The sequence below is a fragment of the Hemicordylus capensis genome, chromosome 3, assembly GCF_027244095.1.
Source record: "Hemicordylus capensis ecotype Gifberg chromosome 3, rHemCap1.1.pri, whole genome shotgun sequence".
Taxonomy (NCBI): domain Eukaryota; kingdom Metazoa; phylum Chordata; class Lepidosauria; order Squamata; family Cordylidae; genus Hemicordylus; species Hemicordylus capensis.
In genome coordinates this window covers 261,138,755-261,160,070 of record NC_069659.1, presented here as the reverse complement: position 1 = coordinate 261,160,070, position 21,316 = coordinate 261,138,755, and the positions used below count along the sequence as shown (strand labels likewise).

Here is a 21,316-nt window from a genome sequence, read left to right as displayed (position 1 = left end):
TAACTCTGAACAGAGAGAGCAAGGTACCCAAAAATAACCTATTAGCAGTGCCCATCATTCAAACGAAAGAACCAGGTTTCTGCAAATAGTAATTAGGGCATTTTCCTACTGGTATTGCTTCTGTGTATCAAATATTTTGTGCAAATTTCCCATGTGCAGCTGTATTTTTTAACTGATTCACAGAGAGCTTTACTGCTATGAATGTGACTTAGTTCATCAGAGTCTAGTTCCAAAAGAGAAAACTAATGCAACTACAGCAAACTCAGAGCAAAATGGTTTTGTTGTGTAATTGTGGCAAGAATAAGTATTCACAGGTTTTGTATATCAACAGCAATAAAGCATGCCACAATCACCTTGAGGATTATATAGATATTTATATTGTTTTTTAAAGTGTATAGCCTGCCTTTAGTAGGAATAATTCAATGTGGCTTTAAATAATCACTAAGAATCAGTCAACAAAAAACTAAAACTGTGCCAAGGGAGGGATGGCACACACATCCTTCAAGATAATTCAGTTTCTGCAAGGCTACGGTAGAAAGGTGTTTACCCCTTGCTAGAAACCGGATGGGGAGGAAAGCTGGTGGGGACCAGTCAAGTCTCCCAGGATAGGGTGGTTTCCACAGGGCAGAGGCCACCACAGTGAAGGCCCTCTCTCATGTGTTTGCCAAATTTATTTATTTCATTTATATACTGCCCTCCCAAAAATGGCTCAGGGTAGTTTAGCCCCCAAATGAGCCCCCAATGGAGGCAGCACATGTAAGAGGGTCTTTCTATATGATCTTACAGAGTGGGCAGATTCATGGTTATTACAAATACATAATCAAAGAGGGTTTACAGAATGAAAGATGGCAAGGTACCTCAAGAGCTGGCAAATCATTGTATGGAATTACTTCAAAACCTGGCATAAATGGTCCAAATCCATCATAGCTAGTAGGATCTGTAGAACTCGAGACAGCGGACATCGTTCTTCCCCAGAAGTTGCCAGCTGGCAGTGGGGGGAAAAGGTTGAATAGTGAATAAACATTTTCTTCAGTATTCCATATTTTGTGTCTAGTCAATAAAGGGGATCTGATTATGTGGCCCAGCTAGCTCAGTAATCCTACCCTAATATTTCCAAAGTAGTAGAGATTTTTATATTTCTCATTTAGATCAATTTCTTTTACCAATTATGATCTCAGTTTTATCACATTTAAACTTTCTACCATCTTTTGAGTTGGGGAAACTGAGACACGGTCAAAGCTATGTAGCCCTGGCTCTCAGTATAAACAGATCTATTATGATAAATGCTAGTTTACAAGTGGGCATGTTCTGATTTCTGCTATAAATTTCTTGTAATGCAAAACTACTTTAATGATTAATGGAAAAAGGACAGCATTTAAGCACATATTCTCTTGATAAGTGAATAAGTACATACCTAAACAAATTGGTTTTTAGTTATTTAAGACTTCTACCGCTTCTTTCACATACATCAACTACCTTTTACAAGCTACCTCATACCCAACTCTGGACTTTAAACAGCATTTAAAGTAAAGGACATCAATTAAGGGAACTTGCAGAACTAATCAAATTACTGTTTAACTACATGCACCATTTATACTAAGTGCCAAAAAAAAACCCCAAAAAACCAGCCTTAGCTGCAGTTGCTTAAAATTAAATAAAAATAGAATTTGTATTTTCTCATACATGCTAAAAGTACACAAAGTTATAGTGTGCTGCTTGGCACAGTCCAAGACACAGAAAAAAAAGGCTGAATCATGTATAGCACAACACTGAGTTAATACATGAACCAATAATGCAGGGATATGAAAATTCCTAGAAAGTAAAATTCTATGCATCATTTTAACTTGGTTAAATGATTTTTTTCATATAAAATTCAGTTCAAGCAACAGAATACATTATCAGCACGTCATGTTTAAGTAAAAGGCACAGAAACCCTTCTTTAATTGAAATGTATTCTTAGAATTTTTTTATAGATACAGGATTCATTAATCTGCAGTTTCCACCACCCTTGCCTTAAACACCTGCAGCAAGTTTTTCTGATATCAATTTTCAAATAATACCTGCAAAAATAATCTTTGCCTTGTATTTTGGAATTCCTTTCACGGTATACGCCCATTTACGAGCCAGCTTACATGCCGTTTCTCCAGCCTCCACACCTAACACAAAATATAGTTTATAAAGGTTATGTAACAAAGGGGGAACCTGTTAATCATAACCCCCAAAAGGGACAAAATACAGATGTACACCATGCAGAGACGATTGAAGAAGAGTATCCATTACCAAGACCAAAGAAGGAGAGGATGGCCTTGGCCCTGGAAAGAGGAGCAATATTAATCAGCATAAATTCCCAGAAAACTCTCTAGACAGCTCTTCCTGAGGGGAGAGTATACCCAACACGAGCATTCACAAAGCTTCAGGGATCCTCAGCAGTCCTCTATAACACTCCCCTCCATTTTAAAGCTATTCCTTCACATGATTTTTGGAGAACAAAACAGCAAATTACCTGTGTTCATTGGAAGCACTTTGTTATATTTGAACATTTTAGTGACATACTCTTCATATTCACCAAGCACATCGTTGTAAAAGGCTCTTGAGGTAAGGGTAAGTTTCTCACACTGGGATTTCAGAGCACCTACAATCTTGGGGTGACAATGGCCTTGATTGACAGCACTGTAAGCACTCAAGAAGTCAAAGTATCTTCTGCCTTCTACATCCCACACATAAACACCTGTAAATGTTAGACAATCAAAGTTGAGATATTGGGATAGGACACATCAGGTATAATGCAAACAAATACATTTTGAACATTTCTTAATTTTGGCACTTCCGTAAGAGTGCATTTCACAAATGGAGTGGCTGCTTTAGCAAGAGTTAGCCAGAACAATGCAGCTACTGAGCAGCAGGCTTTGGCACCAAGGCTGAAGATGTACGGCAGCTGCCTCTCCCCCCCACTGCCCCTCTGCCCCTCTGAAGGAATGCACTTTAGCAGGCTGTAAGACGTGAAACAATTGTTTACTTGTCCTCAAGGAAGCACAAGATATGGGTGTACATTACTCTGTACTTTGCTACGCTTATCTAGCTGCTGCCAAACTCATGTTCAGGGAGATAGTATTACTCTACAAAGCTGTTAATTTGCAATTGTAAGCCAATAAAAGTCAACAGGTAAACAGTTTCCAGACATTTATGTTTTACTACAACCTTTAATCTAACATGAGTTTACACAGTGGCAAGCAAACAGTTAGACTTTGACACTATTTGAGCTTCTAATTAGACTAACACTACAGATGTTCTCTCATACTGTGCTAAACCTTGCCAAATATAGTAAGGGTTCAGAAGCACTTTGGATCAGGTGATAAACATGTGATAAGCGCAGCAGTCACAAGTCAGTAACATGTTCAGTCTATATAGCCTATAGATCCAAATATTAACTTTTGTAACAATTAAAATATTGGGAAGGGAGGGAAAAAATCTTATGTGCATTTCTTTGTGACAGTTACTCTGCAGAAGACATTCTCTACCAAAAAAGGGAGGGGGGGAGTTCGTTTACTGTATTTTTAAATTTTATTCTAGTTACAAAGTTTAATTAATGCCATTTTTCAGCAAATGAGTTCTTCTTTGTAAACTGCTTTGAGAACGCCAAGTAGATGGTTCCCTTCCCTCAAAGGGCTTACAATCTAGCCACCAATAAATAGGAAGGTGACAATATGGTCCATTTTGGACCATTGGTCCAAATGGTCCAATATGACCGCCTTATCTATTTTGTACTGCTAATCTCTGAGATTACTGGAGGAGAACCTAGTTACTTGTGGGGGTTCCATTCCTTGCCTATCACCATGAGTAACGAGGCATTATTCCTATGGGAAAAGAGGGGTTACATTCCAGAATACTCAAAAAAGTTGTAAAGAAGCCAAAAAACAATAAAACAAGCCACACACACAAAACTACTGTAGTGTGCTGCATGGGGTCTCCTTGTGCCCAGCAATGCCCTCCACAAAACAAAAAAGAATTGCTTGAAAATACTAGTTTTATTAAGAGGGGGGAAAGGGTAGAGTTTCACCCAGATTTTAAGCATCTCACTCAGATTGCTTAGCCCACCCAGATTTGCCTGGATTTCAGCTTTCATTAAAAAAAAAAAAAGCTACGTTCTAACCCTTGTAGAAGCTGAGCTATGGAGCAAAATGCGTAGTCACTATTCTGCTCAAAAATTATTCAAGCCAATTTACATAATATGCAAATTAGGCACACAGATTTGGAAAGCCAGAATATGGCAACACTAAGATGGGAGAAAAATGGCAAAAAAAGGTGAAAAAAGCCCTCTACCATGCTCTGTGGGATCTTCTTGTGCGCCCAGCAATGCCCTCCAGACAGCCAAATGCCACCCCCCCAAACTGCAAAAAATACTAGGAAACGAGCCACAAAGTTTAGAGTGGGAGTGACCTCAGCAGGGAGTGACACTCAACCCTAAGGGAGTGACCTCAGGGGAGTGACCTTCTGGTCCTCTAGGAACTGCAGATACATGGGTTTTAACCCTTTATTATCTGCAGATACTGAAACTGGCTGTCAATTAGACACCCGCAAATATGTGAAACCACAGATATAGAATCCACGTATAATGAAGTCCTCCTGTATTATTGCTACATTTGTATAGGACCTAACAAAAAGATCCACAGGTGGTATACATCTAAGAAACCATCATGCAAAGCCACAGCTATCCGTTTTGAATCCTATCACCAGTCTCTTCAACTTTTGGTGACTAGAGCTACAGCAGTAACCTGTTAGAGCTAATTCAAGGCTAACTTCGCACATTAATATATTTGCCACTTTGCACACTATGGTATCTGACCTGCTCGTCCTTGTTTATATTCGGATGACTAAAGACCCCTCTCCCCCTGCTGAACTCACTTGGCTGGGTTTTCTAGCTCCCTACCCTTTCTGTTTCCCTTAGCCTAAATGTGTCATGTCTGTGAGCCTTTGGGTAGGCCTGCTTCTGTTTTGTTCCCCATTGCAAAGCATCTACTTGCAAAGCACCTCCTCCTGGCAGCAAATGAATGCTTGCCATCACATGTAAATGTGGCAGTGAGCAACAGCCAAGCTCAATCCCAGCTCCAGGGTGCATGTATCACAGAAACATGCAACAGGCATGTACAAGCAACAAATATTATGGCTTCACAGGTATACAAAAGCTTTGTTCACATTTAAAAATGAAGTGATCTTAAGATGAAAATAGCTGAGTAAAGAAGTTGAAGCAGCTCTAGCTGTGTAGCTAGTAATATAAGTTAGGTCCTCTCTCCCAATAGGGCCAAGTGGCAGAATATTTTTAATGAGAAGACAAAGTGCTCACTGGGCTTACTTGGTAAAGGGACTGTTAGGGAATTTGCACATGGCACACTGACAATAAGCCTTAAACACACTTCATATTTAAGTAGACATATGTTATATTGCCTTTGTACCCTCTAGCTGTAGAAAAGGCCACTCTCAACTGAAAGACCATTGCTTAACAAGATAGACACAAATACGTAAATTGATAGGGGATGAGAACAAAATTAGGAAGGTCATATTAACCCAAAGATATTACATAAATGCAGCAAGTGGTGTTGCTATGTTTTCTAAAGTGACATACACCCCTTGATATAAGTAGAGAGATCTTTGGTGACCCAGAGGAGTTCTAGAAGGTGTCATTGAATATGATCAGATACAATTAAGGGAGATCATTTCAGATTTAATTCACATTAGCTTATTTACTTACAACTTTTATATCACCCTCTTCCTCCAAGGAGCCCAGAAAAGTATACATGGTTGTTTATCCTCAACAACCCTGTCAGCTAGGTTGAGCGGAAAGATGAGTGACTGGTCCAGAGTCACCCAGTGCATTTCATGGATGAACAAAGATTTGGTCTCCCTGGTCCTAGTCCAACACTCTAAACATTGTAAGGTGGCAGACAGCTATGCTGGTCCATTAGGAATCCAAAAGCTGTAGTAGCATGGTGCCTTTATTAGGGCCAGTTAAAGAGTCATAGTAGTGAGCAAGCTTTCAAGTTCACAAGAACTTATTTTCAGCAAAACACAAGGGGGGAGGGGGAAGAGGAGAGAGCAAAAAAAAGGTATTGCTGGAAAGCTCTACCTTGTAGTAGTCTTAAAACAGACTTAGGAAGGTGTTATTCAGATACAATTATGTTAGAGCATGCTTGGTGCAAAAAAGCTGATCAGCTCAAAGGTTTGCTCACTTAATTTTAAGTTTGCTTAATTTTAATTAATCCCAATAAAAATAGCAATAGCACTTACATTTATATACCGCTCTATAGCCGAAGCTCTCTAAGCGGTTTACAATGATTAGCATATTGCCCCCAACATTCTGGGTACTCATTTTACCGACCTCGGAAGGATGGAAGGCTGAGTCAACCTTGAGCCCCTGGTCAGGATTGAACTTGTAACCTTCTGGTTACAGGGCGGCAGTTTTACCACTGCGCCACCAGGGGCTCTTATATAAATAAAACTATTTTATTTAGTATAGTTATACTCTACATCTCCATAAAAATGTTCAATGTTACTGTCGCTTTGGGATTTTGCAGTTGACGCTCACCTTTTCTGAGAAAAATGTACTATAACATCTACAGCTGTCTGAAGGAACTATTAAACAGCAGCTTTGCCTGTGAAAAAACAAAGCCAAAACAGCAGAGCATGTTTTCTGACAGGAGCAGGCCACAAGCATCACTCAGAATATAGTCTTTTTTGCTTCCCTTTACAGCCCAACACAAACACTGCATTTGCGCATATAGAAACTGGCAGAATTCTCACTCCTCGGATTTAAAGATGTGATGCCATCACTACCAAGTGAGACTCATGCCAAGTGATACTTAACTAGTCAAAAATAGAGATCAGGTCAGAGATTCATTTCTGTCAGTGACAGGTGCAGGCTGCTCCCCACAACTCTTCATGAAATACTTCACAAAATCCCATGTCTCATCAGGGAGAGGAAATTGGCAAACCGTAACTGCTGCCTATCTTTCAAAGTACACATGCTCCCATCCTGTTCAGAACATTACAATAACTCTGCTCTGCATATTAAGTTAAAGTTGGCTAACCAGGAGTACTAAAGAAGAGCAGTGAATTTAGGAAAGAGGTTCACAACTGGCTGCCCAGACACTGAAACCAACGATGGAGGAATGCCATCATCCCCCCGCTGTTAACTTCTTCCATTTGCCCCTTTTCTTGACTATTCAAGGTTGGGAGAGATAAGCATGAAAGCCAGGAAAAGCCACCTTATTCTTACTGGAGCATCCCAGCCAGCATTCCCCAAAAGACAGGAGAAACAGCAGAAAGACTACACCATGGCAGTAAAAAAGGAATGCTCCTCTCACTGGTCCACTGCAGTTACCTTATTTCATTCCCATTTCAGATAAGAGGAGTATCCCTTCAATGCTCCTCAAGGGCAGATACTGCAAAAGCCCCACTGCACATCGTTTGTGTCCTTGTGGTATGGAAGAAATTGAATCAATGACACATGTGCTTTTATATTATAGATTTTATTCTGACTTATGCTCTACATTGATCCCTCCTTTCTTATTGGAATTTCCAGGTCAGTCACTCTGATGATTTTTATGTATTGTTTTTTATTAGTAGATCATAAGTATCAGGTTACTTACAGTGTTGCCAAGTTCTGTTTCTTGGCCTCTACTAGGTTGTGGTGGTCAATGGTAACTTTTTTAAAACTAAAGTTACCTTTCAGCTTGATCTACTAGTTACTGTCAATTGCGTTCTCCCCCTCTCTCTCTCTTTGGAGGTTTTTGGCCATAATAAAGAAATTCTGATTTGGAAAAGGAGTAAGCGAGTTGTGCCTAGATTTAACTATAGGGCAGAGTACAACTTTCCCTACTTCACCCTCCACCTCCTGATGTGGATTGAAAGTGACTTGCTTGCAAAAAGAAAGAAAGAAAGAAAAGAAAAAAGCATTTTAGTCTAGAACCTAAGGAATTTTCCTTGTCAACAGCAGACAGCTGCCCTCAATGCTGCTCAAGTCTTTTTATTGCCTTCATTTACATTTTCCCAATTTTTATAAGCAGCTAATTTTCATCCTTTTAAATTTCTCAGCCTTGCAGATAAGGCATTGGGAGAGGAGACTTCTGCTGCTTTTCCTTAGCCATTTCCTCCCACCCCATTTCCACACTGGCATGATATACAAACCTGCTCCTCTTTCTCTCGATATGAGAGCCAAGATAAAGTATACAGAGAAATCACAGCATTTTGGGCTGCTTCTCAGCAGGGGAAATGCAGCAGAATGCAACAACTCCTGGTCTCAGTCTATTCACTCTACAAAAAAAACCAGAAGCATGTGTGCAATCAGGCTAGCAGGAGGGTGGGGGGTATGCATATACAGTAGCCATTGTTTCCCACTGTTGGTCACAACAGTGGTGTATTTGTCATCACTGGGGGTGGGGTGAACACATGTTCCTTATCCCAACAGTAGATGGTTAAGATCTACTCAGCCCAATGATACTTTAAAAATGCTATTGCCTAGGAATGCATTAGGTAGGATAAAAAAACCCATACCTTTTCCTTTTTCAAGAGCAACAGGAAGTGGATGGTAGTTATGTGCACCATACTTGGCCTCACGTTCAAATATGAGGTCTGATGATACCGGACCTTGGACCGTTTTCTTAGTTGCAACCGATGTAGCTGAACTCACTGAAGCATGAACACCACGACGGAGAACAGCAAACAATTGTGGATGGGCAAGTTTAGAAAACATGATTGCAAGATGCTGTCAGTCTAAAAACAGAAGAGTTAACACAGGAACACATGTAAGAATCCAAGAGACTCACAGCAGATTCCGCAGTAAGGCTGCAGAAGTACCTAGTAACTTTTGCAACATAAATCTGTAAAAAAAAATAGCTGTGATTACCTGCATATCTTTGAACAACTTTAGTATTTATGACACATTTCAACATAGTCAAGACAACATGGCTAAGAGTTCTTCATAAGACAGCCAATATTGCTCCTACTTTTCAGATGGGATAAAGAGGTTGTGAGCAGACAGCCCCCATTGCCCTCACTTCAGTATCCTAAAGGCCATAGAGTGAACCAGGGGCACTGTGACCCAGAGGAAGTCGAGAAAGGACACAATCTCACTGGAGTGAGGATTTGGAGGGTGGGCCTTTTCTACTAGTCTTAGATTCTCTAGAGCCAGCTCCAGCTGTGCAGAATCCAGTATGTCCAAGGTTTCTTTAAACTGCTCTACAAAGGGTGCAACAACTATAGAGGATGGTAAACTGAATGAAGAGATAGGCATTTGCAGAACAGGATGAAAGTCCTGGTCTGCAGGAATATAGAAGGAAAAAGGAGGAGCATAGTAAATATGCTAAAAGAAAGAGACAATTTTAAAGAAGTGCAAGTTTTAAAACATAAGAAGATCCCTGCTGGATAAGATCAGAGAGGTCTATCTAGACCAGCATTCTCTTTCCAATAATGGCCAGATCACAAGCAGGGCATGAAGACAACAGTCCTTCCCTGTTTAAATCCAGCATCTGTTATTCAGGTATACAGTATTGACATTTCTGTACCAATAGCATAGATATACTAAAACATGTTTTCACAGTGGTAGAACCACTTAGCCTCAGATACGAAAGAATGTATATAGCTCCCAAATCCTAGTTGCTTGGATTCCTAGAATTCTGATGTGGGTAATAAGCGGATAATACTTTTCAAGACTACTGGACTCTGTGTGCACATTCATTTATCAACCTCTGAAAGAACAATTAATCTGAGTTACAATACAACCCTTGTCTCTGGACCACTGCAGAATGGACAGCAGACACAGAATAATCCTCAAGACAAATACGGCCTGTTTTAACTTTTAGCATCAGGAGTTGTCCATATCATAAGACAGGTTATATTTATGCAGATTTTCAATAACTGAGCAATACTGTATGTAACCCTGGACATGATTTGCCCTAAGCGTGTCAAGACGACTTGCCTGTAAGGTTCCATATTTTATTATTAACAATACTATTTTAACCAAAAAGGTTCCCATTTACTCAGGAAAATAAATATGGTTCCCTGTCCCAGAAGGGTTCAAAATCTAAAAAGAAAACAAAACAGACAAACACCAGCAACAAGCACTGGAGGGACCGCTGTGCTGAGGTTGAATAGTGACAGCTGCTCTCCCCATGCTAAATAAAAGCAAGTCACCACTGCTGAGCCACTATTTGCTTTTCAATTAGGTCAGCAGTTTGGTTAAGCAAGAACAATGTTGCATTTTAAATGCATTAACAATGATAAAGGGGGGGAAAGAAGTTTCAAGGATAGCCAGTGATTAGGGCTTGATTAACTCCTTGCCAGGGGAATATAAAGGTACCATGAAAGGATCACAGGCTCCAATAACCTTGATACTACTTGCAACAATTTAGGGTGTCTCTGGTTCCTATAAAAAGAACACGAACAAGTTTGAAATGCCTTATTACATAACATAGAACTGTAATATGAATAGGGCTGGGTTGCTAAAAAAAAAACCACCAATGATAAGCTGGAAAAATTGGGGTGACTTAGGTCCATCTATGGCTAGTAGTCTGATGGCTATGGGCCACCTCCGGCCTCAAGAGGCAAGATGCCTCTAAATACCAGTTGCAGTGGAGCAACAGCAGGAGACAGGGTATGCCCTCACCTCTTGCCTGTGGGATTCTCAGAGATCTGGTTGGGCCACTGTGCAAAACAGGATGCTGGACTAGATAGGCCTTGGGCCTGATCCGGCAGGGCTGTTCTTATGGGGTATAAAGCTCAGAGGTCTGGAATGTTATGGTCTTTTCTAATCATTTTGGGAAATAAGCCAAATCCCTTTGAGAGGTTATCTTCCCTCCACTTTCCCTTGCTTTTTCCTATTTAACTCAAACTACTTGTTTCTGATTTTGCCAGATTAGCTTTGCTTCCAATATCCTTCCTACTCTTTAGGGAGGACCTCTTGCCTCAGGAGTTCCATCCCAGGCTGGACAGCCTTATAAGGCAGCGTTCTGGTATCCTAAAAAAAGAAAAAAAAGAATCTTGGTTGGAGTGTTTTGTCTCTTCTTACAAGTTCCCAAAGTGAATAGCATGTTTCCCTAAATAATTTAGAGTGGGTCTTAACTTCTGGAAATTTCTGAAGATTCTCTTGCCTGAGAACTGGAAGACTTCAAATTGCAATTGTATGTATGTAGGTATTTATTTAGCCTCTCCTACAGATCTTAACTGATGGGCAGGCCTATATGGGAGAAGGTGTACCTTCAAGTATTTGGGGGGTCAGGTTGTTCAGGGCTGTATAAGTCAATGTTAAAACCTTGAATTGGGCTCACTGGCAAATTGGCAACTAGTGCAGTTCCTTTAACACCGGCGTGATGTGCATCCGGCCAGAAGTGCCCATCAGCAGTCTTGCTGCTGCATCCTGCACTAGTTGCAGCCTCCAAACAGTCTTCAGGGGCAGCCACACATAGAGTGCATTACAATAGTCCAGTCTGGAGGTTACCAGAGCATGGATCACAGTGGCCAGGCTATCTCTGTCCAGAAAGGGCCATAGCTGGCAGACAAGCCTGAGCTGCAAATAGGCACTCCTGGCCACTGCTGCCACCTGGGCCTCCAGCAACAGCAATGAATCCAGGGGCACCCCCAAGCTACACACCTGTTCCATCTGGGGTACTACCATTTCATGGACTCGAGAGCCTTTGACACACAGCACCTCCGACTTATCTGGATTTAGTTTCAATTTATTGGTCCACATCTAGCCCATTACCGCCTCCATTCAACTGTCAAGCACCTCAACCTCCTCTCCTGATTGAGATGGGGGGAGAGAGCTGGGCATCATCAGCATACTGGTGGCACCTCAAGCCAAACCTCCTGATGACCTCTCCCAGTGGCTTTATATAGATGTTAAAAAGCACAGGAGATAAGATTGACCTAAGGATCCCCACAGGTCAATTCCCAGGGAGCCGAACACAATTCCCCCATGACAACTCTTTGATAGCAACCCTGGAGATAAGAGCAAAACCAGTGCAATATAGTGTCTCTAACCCCCAACTCCCGAAGCCTTTCCAAAAGGATACCATGGTCAATGGTATCAAAAGCCGCCAAGAGATCAAGGAGAACCAGCAGGGTAGCACAGCCTCTGTCCCTCTCCCGATAAAGGTCATCAACCATGACCAGGCCTGAAGCCGGACTGTAATGGATCCTAATAATCCGCTTCCTCCAAGCATGCCTGAAGCCACATCGCCACCACCTTCTCCAGTACCTTGCCAAGGAAAGGTATATTAGCAACCTGGCAATAGTTATTCAATACTTCTGGGTTTAGGGAAGATCTCGAGGGGTCACACCACCGCCTCTTTAAGAGCCGGTTGAACAGCCCCCTCTCGCATCAAGGCATTAACCACTCCCATGACCCACCCAGCTATAGCCGTTCGACTAGCTCTTATCAGCCATGACGGGCAAGGATCCAGGAGACACGTGGCTGGCCGGACCCCTACAAGCAACCTGTCAACATCCTTAGACTGCAAGAGTTGAAACTGATCCATAGTAATTGAACCAGACAGTTCTCTGGACACCAGCAGACCATCCTGAGGCGTGACCTTGAATCCCATGTGGATCAGAATGATTTTATCCTCAAAGTGCCTTGCAAATTTATCACAGCAGGTCTCCAAGGGCACAATACCATCCTTTCCCTGGCCTGATGTCACTAGGCTGTTCACCACTTGAAAAAGCGCTGTAGGATGGCTACTCAAGGATGCAATAGTGGTGGAGAAATGGTTCTTTTCGCCGCCATGACCACCACATGGTAGGCACAATGATGTGCTCTAACCCATGCTCAATCAGACTTGCATTGGGAAGTGCGCCACCTGTGCTCTAGCCATTGACCCTCCTATTTCATTACCCGGAGCTCTGTAGCATACCAGGGTGCTCTACGGGTCCCACAAGAATGTTGAGGACACTTGGGAGCGGTCATATCAATGGCCCTAGTCATCACGATTCCATAGAGAGACCAGGGCCTCAGCAGGACCACCATCCATGCCAACCAGTAATTCCCCCAGACCATTCAGGACTCACACGGATTCCATAAGTCTCCATGGACGGACCATTTCAATGGGTCCCTCATCCCTATGGAGGCAAACTGCCACTATGAATCCAAATCTTAACGGCAAATGATCTGTCCATGACAACAGATTCACCACCAACCCGCTTATCAACGGATTCCCCCCAACCTGTACCAACCAGGCCATGAAGACCTGAGCCATCCCACTGAGGGTCATCTCAGTGTGAATGTTGAAATCCTCCAGCACCACCATGGCAGGTGCCTCCAACACCACATCCGAGACTACCTTGGCCAGCTCAGCCAGGGAGGCTGCTGGACAATGGAGTGAACGGTACACCAGCAGCATCCCTATTCTGTCCCTCTGACTTAATCCTAGAAACAACCCCTCAAACTCTGTCACAGAGCGGTTTGGTCACTGGTAAGAGAGACAGAAGTCCTATGGACCACAGCAACACCTCCTCCCCGCCCCACTGATCTGAAACAGTGCTGCACTGAGTAACCGGGGGAGGGGGGGGGCGTGGTTCAAAGCTGGGTGAGACAACGCGAATCTAATCACCTGCCCAGGTCTCAGTAATACATGCCAAATCTGCCCCCTCATCTACAGTTAAGTCATGGATGACCAGTGTTTTCTTCTGGACTGATCTTGAGTTCAGCAGCACCAGAGAAGTGGGCTAATTTACAGGATCCCCCAAAGTCTTCTGGCTGAGAGGCAGCCTGGAAGGGGTGATAACTTTAAAACATCTAACAGCCCTTCTCCCAATTAATCTCTTCCACCTTCCAACACCTTATCTCCCCCTGCCCAACATTACAGAGATGGGTGCCCCCAGTAATGTTTCCTCCCCTCCTTTCCTGTCCAGACACATTGTTTTCTCCCCCCACTCAGTAAACCATATCAATATAGAACAGAATTAAACAATTTCAGATTAAAAACAAAACACCCCACAACCCATTCAACCCCACCCACAAATCCCCTGAACAAGGGGGAGTGGCCCTCACCCTCAATCTCCCTGAAGTGGGTCCCCAAAGGGGCAACCCCCTTTGGTATCGCCCCTTTGGTGGTGGCTCCACTGCCACAAGCAGCGTGCCTATATGGCCAGCAGAGCCAGCTAGCTGATGTTAATGACCCCTCACTGCCTTGGGCCCAGTCCTGTAACCACTTCCCACTCACAACAGCCACAGGAGCAGCAACAGCAGTCCAACAGGTGGAGCAGCAGCACCACCACCACACAAAGTGGCACGGGTCAGCTACCCCAGCCTCTCACCCTGGGCCTCTGAATGGGAGAAGATGGAACTCTTCTGGAGTGGAGCTTTTATGTCCTTGTTCTTCTGTATACCCTATGTAACAACTAACTACATATTTTCTTTAATACTGTCAATTGCTGGGAACCATAGAGCTTCCAAGTGATAAAAGCAGAAGAAGTGGAAGGGGACTGATTAACTGCACAGCTGTATAAGAGCTTATTGTTCTGCATTTAACACAATTGTTTCAATTGCTACTTTTTTCATTTTTGCCTTCATCTAGTTCAAATTTCCCTGTGTTTCTTGTGTAAAATGCTGAATGAAAGAATAAACCACTTTAATTTGTTTCTGTAAAACCCATTTGTTAGTGCCCTGAGTGTTGGTGTGAGCTTTTCCAGTTATATATTCTTCCATTGGTTTAGCCCACTGGGGCAAGTAAGAGGGCTCAATTTTCACTGTATGCACACAACCTTATGCTCATGAGGTTCAATGCCCATAGCTCAGCCATGGACTCCTGGATAGCAACAGGTAAGACCTGATCTCCAAGCTTCATTCCCAGCCTATGTAAGCAAGCTCTCCACTTCCTTTAAGCTGGAAGAAGACTGAACTGGAAAACTAGAAAGCTCTCTGAAAGCAGGGCAGCCATAAAGGGGAGGCTCCTGAAAGCCCTCACATCTATCCCTAACCTCTAGTTAAGAGCATATTCAAGGAGATACACTTGCTTTGCATCCACAAGGGTGGAACTCCCCTAGAAAAGCCAAACAGAACACTCTCAAAAACAAGAACACATCATTGCCGATATGACTAGCTGGAATAAGGATAAGAGTTTTATCCAGGCAAGAAATATAAGGTCTGGACACCCCGCCCTGGCCATGAGGTTTCACTAGCCTTTAGTCAAAATACCTTATATATCTATTGGAAGGATTACTAAACTGATCTATGTGGTCATGCTTTCTTAGGAAATATACTGTATAGGAACAAGTTAATGTAAAAGTTTGCTATATTGCACATGCAGCACCTCTTCTCATCTCATCAGATGGTTTATTGCTACAGTAGAGTGTCCATGCCTTTTCTGTAATCCTAAATTCCAAGCTACCCATAAGCAGAAATATTGAGTTTTACCACAGAGTAGTGCTCATCAGCTTGGTTTGTTGTTATCTCATATATCATTATTATAGTGCTTCAGTGCCAATGTTCCTCAATAGCACTAGTTATTTCTAGTGCAAGCTCACAGTCCAGACACCTCTACCACCACTACTCTCCTGGGCTTCAATAACTTTCAAGTCAGATCATGTAAAATGTGTGGTGTTTAAGTAGGTGGCTATTCCATAAATGGAGAGCCATTTATTTGGAATGTATACTTTGGGACATTCTGAACAGCTAAAATTGCAATAAAGACTTTGGTCACTGGGGAGCCTTGACTGAGAGATTTTATCTCCAATTCAATATAAACCAGTAGCCCTAATTTATATAAGATATTTTACAAGCCCTTGATAAGTGGATTTTCAATTTCTTGTATTTAATATTCTTGTCTATCACCCGCATACTACTTCAACTTTAATATTAGTCAGTGGCACCAAAATTTAATAGTCTGCTAGTTTCACAGATACCATGAAGATAAATGCAGATTGCATCAACAGGGCAAACTTTTTTGTTAAGCTTTTCTATTCATCCTACTCCAATATTTCATTTAATATATTAAGAAGGACCAAATTCAAATGAAATGTTTGTACACAAACTGTAATGCAAAACTGTGTGGTGGTCTAGATTACTCTATCTAGAAAGTTACTAACAAGAAGAAAACTACAATGATGCAATGATTTAAAAGCACTTCATTTAAAGGCTCAGTGTCTGAAATCCATTTCCTGCATCCTTAATATCTCTGTTTATGACTTGGGACCTTGAAATATTTTGAGTATTATGCTGAATGTGGCAGGGTGAGAAGAGAAGAAATAGTCTCACAGAAGTTTTATGAAGATGAACTGAGTGCTATTTTTAAAAATTCAGTTACAGAAAGTGTGTTTTATAGCAAAATACAGTCTCCCAAATACACAATGTAAAAATGTCAGAACAATTCACTTGTACTGAACACAAACAAATCATTTCCATCTTTAAGGAGGAAGGAAATCAGATTGGTGTGCCATTCTCAAGTGATCAATTCCTTATACCAAGGGTTCTCAAACTTGGGTCCCCAGATGTTGTTGCCCCAAAGATGGGATGGGTGTTGTAGGTCTATAACTGGCGGCCCAAGTTTGAGAAGTCCTGCCTTACAGCAAGCAAGCTAGAACTATATTTTACTAGCAAGGACCCACCAAATTTCAAGGGCATCTTAAGTGCAGAAAGTACATTTCAGTTCACAGCTGTATCAGATCAACTAAAGAGACAATGAACATACAGTATTGTTTGAGTTTACCCTGCCATGGAATCAGGGTGGATTTGATTTAAATCAAACTGATTTAAATCACGATTTAAGTCACAATTTAAATCACTAGCAGGGTGGATAAAAATCAATGATTTTTTAAAAAAAATAAATAAATGGATTTAAAAAAAAATTAAAATCAGATTTTTTTTATTTTTTAAAAAAAATCATTGATTTTTATCCACCCTGCTAGTGATTTAAATCGTGATTTAAATCGTGATTTAAATCAGTTTGATTAAAATCAAATCCACCCTGCCTGGAATACTCTGAAGGTGTCTGTCACAATAGGCAAAACCATACTGACGTCTAATGGAAGTGACAAAAGAGCATTCATGTTCCTTTCAAAGCTGCAGATCTTTCCTGAACCAGACAGTGATCTCCAGAGGTAGAGAAAAGTCTAGTACCTGAGAGTGTGAACACACAGCTCTTTTGAATTAGAAGAGAAAGAGGAACTGTGCACTCTGAAAGTTAAGTGGAGGTAACGCACTCTGGGGTGCAGGGTAATCTCTCCAGTAATCCAATGTAGCCTTGCTGAAATGTCTGTCTGCTTCCATTTACACTCTGCTCACACATTTGCAAGTACAGCAAGTATAATATAGACACTGTAAGTCCCTAGTGTTCTTTCATCCAAGGGAAACTAAATCCAGCAGCACCATCCCTAAAACATCTCAATACTTGTGCTTGGGGAAAACTGGGTTAATTGCATAACAATGTTCTGATGCTGAATTTTTAGTTTCTTACTAACATTTGCAATGTGCAAATAAATGTGTTAGGACACAAGTGCATGGCAGTAGCAGTCACATGCTAGATCTCCTAGTCAAACTAATCTGGTATGACCAGGTCAAACTCAGGCTTTTTATCTTCAAGCTAAGAAATTGACATCTACACCGACATCTGCTCAATTTATCCAAATTGCCATCAAACTAATGACATCATGTGTGCTGATTAAGTAATAGCATTTATTAAACATGAAACTTAATACCTTGCTGAGAAAAGTTCAGACCCAACCCCCACCTAGCTCTTCAGACAAATATAAGAAAGCTAACCAGCCACACACACTCATATGGCACAAATTGTTTGAGCAGTATAACTAAATCACTTCATCCACAAGGATTATTTGCATAACTTCTGCTAATAAGATCAGCACAAAAGAGTCAAGTCAGAAACATCCCTGCCTCTTTCATATCTGTAAGCATCAGAACTAAACACACACTTAAGTTGTACCCTACTACACAATTCTGCAGTCAGAGTAAGTTTTGTAGCACATTCCTAAGACCTTGTTGCATCCTGTTCACACTCATATGAAGAGAGCTGACAAAGTTGTATATTCTTCAGGAAGAGTCAATTGGTATTCTGTTAATATTAACACAGGATGTTAACAGAGTTCAAGCATGACATTTAAAGATTTCACAAAGAGAGTAAGTACATCACTACAAAACATTTGGATGAAACCCAAATTTTAACATTGCATCACTGGAAGTTACATCAGATTGAACTACTCAATACGATAGGTCTGCACAGACCTACCCCTAAAACACCCTCTTCACACAGAAAAAAGCAGTTCATTTAATAAGCATGACAAGGAATCTGAACAGATATTGCTTATTAAAATGAGTAGTTCCAATATGAATGAATTGCAACTGCCATAAAAGAGACTGCTGCATCCTTATCATGGCATGAAGGAAAGGGTGCCCTGATTGCCTTAAAAATCTGCAATTACAAGGGCCTGGAAAAAGGAGATAAGGCAAAAAATCTTCCAAATAATATTCTAGAAGTATATACTTTTTAAAAAGATGGATTTGACATAACTGATAGTAAGTTATACTGAGTCTAATTATGTATTGGTTCTGAATGATGTTCTTAATCTGAAAGCTGTAAAATGGTACCTTCTCTAATCTGTTTTCCTATTTATTTCTTTAATTTTGCAATTTGGTTATCAAACATACTCAATGGCAACATTCATAGACATATCATGTCACAATAATGGAAGAAGGATGTAAAATGAATAAATTGGGCGGGGGGAGGAATGTATTCAAGCCTGAAGCAAATTCGGCCCATCAAGTTTACAGGGAAAGGACATGATTAACTGGAAAAAAGTCATCCCCCAAAAGTCTGAGACAATGGCCAACATCTTGACTAAGAAAACACTGTTGCAACTGGAGGAGCAGGAGTGCTTCTGAAGAGTTCAGGCAACTCAATTCCACTATTGGCTGGGGCGTGTGTGTGTACGCGCACAAATTTGACGACCTTCCCCAGGAAGCACCTCTGTGCCACCTGAAAAATATGTTTCAGGGTCACACAGCCCTCATGGACATATTTTTGCCTGACAGAAGGCTCCCAGAGAAAAGGGAGGTTGTTGAAATTCCACACATATGAACTAGCATCAATGAAGTGTTAGGCTGAAATTCTTCAGAGGTGCTGGTACTACACACTGGTGCTTCTCCCATTGCACCATTGCTTCATTAGTCAGGATGCCAGCCACTGTATAAAAAGGAGAAGTCCCTGGTCAAGGCAAGGATACATATTCCTCTTTTGCAGCAGGTAAACAAGTTTTTCAAGTCTTTTCAAGATCACAAAAGCTTATTTGACCAGAGGCAAGAGTAGGGGGAAACACATACAGGAATGTGCAGTGAAGCCTCTTTACTTGAACTACTTCAGAACTCTTAAGGAGGACTGTCCATCCCCATTCTCAGTAGTCTTGTTACACTTTGCACAAGTAGTACATCCTGGACAAGAGAAGGTATGAAAGGATGAAGAGTTTCTAATCAAAAGTTTCCAGACAGAAAGAAGCCAATTTCCTTTGCTTATGAGGAGCCTAGAAGAAAGTAGGTGCCTAGATACTTCTTTTTCATGCCAATAGGAGCTAGATTGGTCCCTATGCTCTACCGAACTGGGAGGAAGGGACTGGCAAGGATCTATGAGCGAGAGGAAAAGAGAAAGAGATCATGCTTGCTTCGTAGATTTTAACAGGCTGCTGGATGCAATGCATACGTTTCTAAAGCAAGACTCCGTGGCTCAAACGTATCACCTCCACCTAACATTTTTCAGCCTACAAAGAAATACATGCAATCAATCAGCGGGGATGTGGGGGGGCATTGCGGATAGACTCGGAGAGCCTACTTCTAGAGCAGATTCCTGGTAATAAAACGAGGTCATCGGGCTCGACTCTGCAGCAAGTCAAGTCATGATGTTTGGAGGAAGCGGGGCTGTGTGGACCACCAAGGCGCTGAGGGGACTAAGAGAAAAGGACCTTAAAATAGAAAGCATCGTACTTCGAGGGCCGGGTTCCGCCCAGAGGCCCGCTCCAGCCCAAACTACTCTTTCCCCGGCATTTCTCCAGACTGACGGGTCCCCGCACGGAGAACGCGGGGAAGGACGGCTCCGAAACCGCCACCAGGACGACACCATGGCCATGGCCCTGCCCTACCCCGCCCCTCCCGGTGTCGTGTCGAATCCCTAGGCCGTACCTTCAAGAGAGCCGACTCGTCTTTTGCCTCCGCTAAGAGCGCCACGAGAAAAAGACTTCCCCCGGCGCCTGTCACAGCTCAAAAGACCAGCCACGTCACAAGCCTACTAAAAAGTCACGCCGCGTCCATGACGCACCATTGGCTTCACCTGCGCGCCCAGACCAATCACGGTGCAGCGATACCGACTCCCCTAACTGTGCCCGCTTCCTATAGGCTAAGCTTCTGTGCGAGTTATGCCAGTCATTGATCCAGTTTAGTGCATTCTTTTCTCGTTCCTAACCAATCAGAGACAGGCGTAGAAAAGCTTCTCAAGCGGTTTTGCGGTTTTCCGATTTTTCCTTGTAATTCCTTCTGGGCGCCTTAGTATAAATTATCTATTTTTTCTGACAGTATTTTGCCTTTTCTTTCTCCTTTTTTAGCCTTTCTTTCTCGTCTGTCTATTTCATTCGTATCTTTAGGCGCATGGTCACACACAGTTGTTCAGGGGTGTAGAATAGATAGAAGGAACGCTTGAAGAGCATCTCATTTAAATTTTTGCGGGAGAGAGAAAGGACTCAGTTTTGGGGAGACATTCGATTTGGCGGGGAGAGAAAATGAGTGGGAAACTCCACAAATGCTTAGGGGAGATCTGTACCCCTGCACTTGTATATTGCCTATATAACATTTTAACTAGCATGGCATCCCATCCAAAAATTCTTAGGGATTGCAGTTTAAGGGTGCTCAAAAATATCAGCCATGTGACTTGCCTCTGGGGCCCCCCCCAAGGCAGTGGGCCCCCAGACAACTGTCTCCCCTTGCCCTATTAAAGTTACGCCCCTGTTGTGTAAGCAGGTTTTTTGCTCTTTCTGACCACAGGCCTAGGCTCTCAAGTGGAAGAGTATATGTTAAAGCCAAGTGCCAGAAGAAGACAGGAAACAGAAAATAGTAGCCTTACCTATTTTCTCCTTTCTTCAGTCATACCTGGATTTTGAGCATCCAAGATACTCAAAATCCAGGCATGCAATACAGATCTTTGATTCTTGTACAATCTGGGTGAAACATGGATAGGTGGCAGCCTTAACACCCAGGTAAACAGCCTTATAGCTTGCAAGCTTACAGCTTGATCCAATGCAGAATAAAATGTGGCTAAAGCCCATTAAAATTGTCATT

At 42.0% G+C, this 21,316-nt stretch overlaps 1 protein-coding gene across 3 annotated transcripts in view; it reads right to left on the bottom strand.

The window, feature by feature from the left end:
- The window catches only part of OAT (ornithine aminotransferase), a 29,010-nt gene extending 8,688 nt beyond the window's left edge, over positions 1-20,322 (bottom strand). The window contains exons 1-5 of one of the 3 annotated variants that reach the window (XM_053309240.1): positions 20,168-20,322; positions 8,548-8,766; positions 2,504-2,728; positions 2,061-2,156; positions 858-985 (exon numbers count right to left, since the gene is read on the bottom strand). In XM_053309240.1, coding sequence (XP_053165215.1) covers positions 858-985; positions 2,061-2,156; positions 2,504-2,728; positions 8,548-8,746 — 648 coding nt within the window. In that variant the 5' untranslated portion in view covers positions 8,747-8,766; positions 20,168-20,322. Of the gene's footprint in view, positions 1-857; positions 986-2,060; positions 2,157-2,503; positions 2,729-8,547; positions 8,767-14,210; positions 14,324-19,972; positions 20,082-20,167 lie in introns of those variants that run through there. The other 2 variants (XM_053309242.1, XM_053309241.1) reach the window with 2 other exon arrangements.
- Positions 20,323-21,316: the final 994 nt, after the last annotated feature.